At 41.8% G+C, this 6,000-nt stretch overlaps 1 protein-coding gene across 1 annotated transcript in view; it reads right to left on the bottom strand.

The window, feature by feature from the left end:
* Nucleotides 1–2,314: 2,314 nt before the first annotated feature.
* LOC124606615 (p21-activated protein kinase-interacting protein 1-like) overlaps nucleotides 2,315–6,000 on the bottom strand; it is a 75,315-nt gene continuing 71,629 nt past the window's right edge. The window contains exon 6 of the mRNA XM_047138601.1: nucleotides 2,315–2,786. Within this exon, the coding sequence (XP_046994557.1) occupies nucleotides 2,385–2,786 (402 nt within the window). The 3' untranslated portion in view covers nucleotides 2,315–2,384. The remainder of the gene's footprint in view (nucleotides 2,787–6,000) is intronic.

Raw genomic sequence — 6,000 nt, 5'->3', positions numbered from 1 at the left:
GAAAAAATAGAAAAATATTGATGTTCACATTTATGGATCGAAAGACGTGAAAATCGCCGAGGACATTTGACAAGCTGTCTATTGTAGCCAGCCCCTAACTGATTCACAACAACCACCAACATTATATCCTAGTCCTGTGGGTTGTCTAGTGACTGGGTCACAGTTACTTCCTCACCAGAGGTGCCAGTTTTTTGCTAAGCCATGTGTGCACTGCTGATAGCAGCACCACAGTTACAGAACTATTTTCTTCACCCGCAGTCACTTGACTACACATATCTGCACATATCTTTCATAGTGGTGTTGCGATCATAGTCGTGATTCCGTGCGTATCCATCTGCCTGCCTTTATAGGCCTGACGAGACCACCTCCAGGCAGATGATTTTACTGCTCTGGGCAGTAATGCCGGCTGCTGCTCATGGCCCACCAGTCGTTCATATCACCAGCTCACTGGCTCCTTTTGATATCATCGCATCCTGGGCGGCCCTGTTGGTCCAGCACTTCCACCCCGCTGCCACTGATTCCACCATCACACAGAGCAACCTCTTCTCACCAGCTTGGATGTATCATTGCTTCTCGGATGGTCATTGCTGGCTGAGTGCTGCCTGTGCCCTGCCCATGTATCACCAGGTGCCAGCTGTGCCATCACCAGTGGCCAGCCACGCCCATGCCACACCATCATGCCTGGTCCACACCAGTTACTGAAAAGCCTACCATATTGTAATACCATGTGTAAAGTTATTGTTAACCTTGTACAATAAACCACTGCAGACGTCACTGGAAACCACTGTTTACTTACTGTACCAAGGACACAAAACTGTTAAAAACATTTCCCTTTGACCGTGTTCCCGGACCCATTTCAAAAGACATTGATTTTAAGGACTGTGTTGTCTGTCCAATGACTGTTGGAGTGTTGTTTGGCTACAACTGTAATGTATTTGCCTGTGGTCAGGCTGGCACTGAAAAGACATTTACCAGGTTAGGTGATAAGGGGAATACTTTACTCTCTTGGTAAATAGATTCTCTCGCTTTGATGATTCCAATAATTCTTGGTCACTTAATAAATTAACTAAAAATCCAGCATGTCAGGCACAGTCTTAGAGTCTTTTCTGGAATTTTACAGAAAAATTCTTTGATCTTTCAATTGGTGATAACAATAAGATATGGCTGTTTGAACACTCAGCTCCGAAAGGTATGGCAATAATTAATGTCTTAGAAAAGGTAAGGGTACACAGTGATAATGAAGTTTTCAATATACTGCATCACAATGTAATTGAAAGACAGGCAGTAGGACTCTTATAAACACAAAATCCAGTTCCTCGCATACACTGGTCTCTACCGAGGTTTGTAAGTTTACTCACAGGATTTAATCCTCCTCATCAAGTTTCTACAAGGGTGCAAACACCATATATTGCTTGACCTGCTGCACCAAGCCCAGTGAGCCAGGAGGCTGCAGTCAAGTTCCTACTATTTTGTGTACAGTCAAGAGAAACCGGTCTGCACCAGCATCAGCTCTGATCATGACACCAAGAACAGAACACACCTCAAGACACACTGATCCCTGAGCAGCCACATACCAATGCTCATCTTGTCCCCTGCCCAGTCCTACTCTTTGTCCCTGCCATTTTGAGATAATGACCTCTGTCCATGCTGCAGGCCACAAAGACAACTAAGCATTAACCAGAAAAGTATCAACCATACAGCGCACAGAAATCATCTGCAGCAGAATCACTGTGTATCGTATGAATATCGTGGAGCAAAGGAGCTCTAGCTAAAACTAGTTTTTCAAGGTTGTGACAAGAAGATTGTGTAGAGGTGATCTCATTTGTATATAGCTGAAATGAATATTTTAGTAAATTTATCAAATCATTGGGAGAACAGGTTATGATAGTCAAAATTTCATTAATAAATGGGAGCTATGAACTCAGTTTACAGCATCTACACTCCAAGAACGTGACACAAAAAGTCTGGGATGCAAGAAAACGCCAATCTGGTTTTCAAGGCTCCACCCCACGACTTGTCACTGAGCATAGCACACCACCCAAAGAAAAGGGATTGTTACAAGCATTAACTCACATCTGGTACTGCTGCTGAGAACCATCTGTCTGTCCACTACAGCCTCCCTATAACATCCTAAGCCCACCCCTGTCCCTAATGTAGCCATACACATCCTTCATGCTGTTCTCCACAAAACCTTCTCAATTTCTTATCTCTTTAAGGACTAGAAGAATATACCAAATCTCAAGAGAGTATGATTTGTTAAGTTAATATAAACAAAGTGAATGAATATGAAATGTATCCATATTTAATAGGTACATTGTCCCATAACATTGTTTTATTAAAAAATATTACACGAGTCATTTCAACAAATAACAAAACACCACTTGTTAAATATCTTGCACTGACCACTGTCCCCCTGAACTAGTTAATTCTTTCATTTTCTTCTTAGTTCTTTCCTGCTTCACATTTTGCTTTTCCATACTTTTATTTCCATTTTCAACACATTCTATGTCAGCTCCCTCACCAACACTGTTTTTCTTTTTTGATTTGCGTCTCTTTCTTTTTCTTGTTGTGCGATCAACTTCCACAATAACTTCACCAATTTCTGCAGTGTGTTTGCTGGAAGTGCCAGTGGCTATAAACTCTGGCTCTGTGTCAGAATTAGATTCCGGCTTGATGTCTACCTCTGGTTCCTTTATATTCACAACAGATGGGTCCAAAAGTACAAGAGTGAGACAAGTTATCCTGCAACCAGCATCTGCACAGCATTTTTCTTTCAGTTTTCCATCCTGCAATAAAATAAACAGATTTAAAAACAAATTAGCTTCACGCGGTGTTTAATTTTATCAACTTATAACGTAAAAGGATAAACATTGTAAACATTCAGTTAAAATGTGATAGTACGGATAATTACATTTCCACCCACTACGACCCACATTCTATGACATTATCTTGAACTTTATTCACTGAATGAAACATGTCTTCCATCTCTAGTGTCAGGTACAAAGAAAATAGAAACTTTTAAACAGACAAAATGGGAAACAGAGGACCACTGCGTGTTAAATTTGAAATGGACAGCGTGCACTTTTTATTCTCCCACTTTACGCTATTACAAAGCAATTAATTTACAGTATTACTGTATTTCCTTTGTTTCATAAGCATAACCAAGATGCATAATTTTGCCTTTTGTCACGGGGAGGGGAGGGGGGAGGGGGGGTTTGTCAGGAAATGTATCCAAACGTAAACAGTAATGAAATCCTAAACTCAGATTGGAATGTATACCGCAGAGACAGGCTGGACAGTGAAGGGGGAGGCATGTTTATAGCGATAAGAAGTGCAATAGTATTGAAGGAAATTGACGGAGATCCGAAATGTGAAATGATTTGGGTGAAGGTCACGGTTAAAGCAGGCTCAGACATGGTAATTGGATGTCTCTATAGGCCCCCTGGCTCAGCAGCTGTTGTGGCTGAGCACCTGAAGGATAATTTGGAAAATATTTCGAGTAGATTTCCGCACTATGTTATAGTTCTGGGTGGAGATTTTAATTTGCCGGATATAGACTGGGAGACTCAAACGTTCATAACGGGTGGCAGGGACAAAGAATCCAGTGAAATTTTTTTAAGTGCTTTATCTGAAAACTACTTTGAACAGTTAAACAGAGAACTGACTCGTGGCGATAACATATTAGACCTTCTGGTGACAAACAGACCGGAACTATTTGAAAAAGTTCACGCAGAACAGGGAATCAGTGATCATAAAGCGGTTACGACATCGATGATTTCAGCCGTAAATAGAAATATTAAAAAAGGGTAGGAAGATTTTTCTGTTTAGAAAAAGTGACAAAAAGCAGATTTCAGCGTTCCTGTTGGCTCAACAGAAAAGTTTTGTCTCAAGTACAGATAGTGTTGAAGATGAGTGGACAAAGTTCAAAACCATCGTACATTATGCGTTAGATGAGTATGTGCCAAGCAAGATCGTAAGAGATGGAAAAGAGCCACCGTGGTACAACAACCGAGTTAGAAAACTGCTGCGGAAGCAAAGGGAACTTCACAGCAAACATAAACATAGCCAAAGTCTTACAGACAAACAAAAATTATGCGAAGTGAAATGTAGTCTGGGGAGGGCTATGCGAGAGGCGTTCAATGAATTCGAAAGTAAAGTTCTATGTACTGACTTGGCAGAAAATCCTAAGAAATTTTGGTCTTATGTCAAAGCGGTAGGTGGATCAAAACAAAATGTCCTGACACTCTGTGACCAAAATGGTACTGAAACAGAGGATGACAGACTAAAGGCCGAAATACTAAATGTCTTTTTCCAAAGTTGTTTCACAGAGGAAGAGTGCACTGTAGTTCCTTCTCTAGATTGTCGCACAGATGACAAAATGGTAGATATCGAAATAGACGACAGAGGGATAGAGAAACAATTAAAATCGCTCAAAAGAGGAAAGGCCTCTGGACCTGATGCGATACCAGTCCGATTTTACACAGAGTACGTGAAGGAAATTGCCCGCCTTCTTGCAGCAGTGTACCGTAGGTCTCTAGAAGAGCGTAGCATTCCAAAGGATTGGAAAAGAGCACAGGTCATCCCCGTTTTCAAGAAGGGACGTCGAACAGATGTGCAGAACTATAGACCTATATCTCTAACGTCGATCAGTTGTAGAATTTTGGAACACGTATTATGTTCGAGTATAATGACTTTTCTGGAGACTAGAAATCTACTCTGTAGGAATCAGCATGGGTTTAGAAAAAGACGGTCATGTGAAACCCAGCTCGCGCTATTCGTCCACGAGACTCAGAGGGCCATAGACACGGGTTCACAGGTAGATGCCGTGTTTCTCGACTTCCGCAAGGCGTTCGATACAGTTCCCCACAGTCGTTTAATGAACAAAGTAAGAGCATATGGACTATCAGACCAATTGTGTGATTGGATGGAGGAGTTCCTAGATAACAGAACGCAGCATGTCATTCTCAATGGAGAGAAGTCTTCCTAAGTAAGAGTGATTTCAGGTGTGCCGCAGGGGAGTGTCATAGGACCGTTGCTATTCACAATATACATAAATGACCTGGTGGATGATATCGGAAGTTCACTGAGGCTTTTTGCAGATGATGCTGTGGTGTATCGAGAGGTTGTAACAATGGAAAATTGTACTGAAATGCAGGAGGATCTGCAGCGAATTGACGCATGGTGCAGGGAATGGCAATTGAATCTCAATGTAGACAAGTGTAATGTGCTGCGAACACAGAAAGATAGATCCTTTATCATTTAGCTACAAAATAGCAGGTCAGCAACTGGAAGCAGTTAATACCATAAATTATCTGGGAGTACGCATTAGGAGTGATTTAAAATGGAATGATCATATAATGTTGACCGTCGGTAAAGTAGATGCCAGACTGAGATTCATTGGAAGAATCCTAAGGAAATGCAATCCGAAAACAAAGGAAGTAGGTTACAGTACGCTTGTTCGCCCACTGCTTGAATATTGCTCAGCAGTGTGGGATCCGTACCAGATAGGGTTGATAGAAGAGATAGAGAAGATCCAACGGAGAGCAGCGCGCTTCGTTACAGGATTATTTAGTAATCGCGAAAGCGTTATGGAGATGATAGATAAACTGCAGTGGAAGACTCTGCAGGAGAGACGCTCAGTAGCTCGGTACGGGCTTTTGTCAAAGTTTCGAGAACATACCTTCACCGAAGAGTCAAGCAGTATATTGCTCCCTCCTATGTATATCTCGCGAAGAGACCATGAGGATAAAATCAGAGAGATTAGAGCCCACACAGAGGCATACCAACAATCCTTCTTTCCACGAACAATACGAAACTGGAATAGAAGGGAGAGCCGATAGAGGTACTCAAGGTACCCTCCGCCACACACCGTCAGGTGGCTTGCGGAGTATGGATGTAGATGTAGATGTAGATTTGCAAAAATTTCATTTAGTGCCATTTTCTTGACAGAAAATGACTGCACACACAACAGCAAGCTATTTGTTGTTGAACACTGTAGTC

Source organism: Schistocerca americana, chromosome 3 (assembly GCF_021461395.2).
Source record: "Schistocerca americana isolate TAMUIC-IGC-003095 chromosome 3, iqSchAmer2.1, whole genome shotgun sequence".
Taxonomy (NCBI): Eukaryota; Metazoa; Arthropoda; class Insecta; order Orthoptera; family Acrididae; genus Schistocerca; species Schistocerca americana.
The sequence above is the reverse complement of the archived record's forward strand: the minus strand, read 5'-3'. Positions and strand labels throughout refer to the sequence as shown.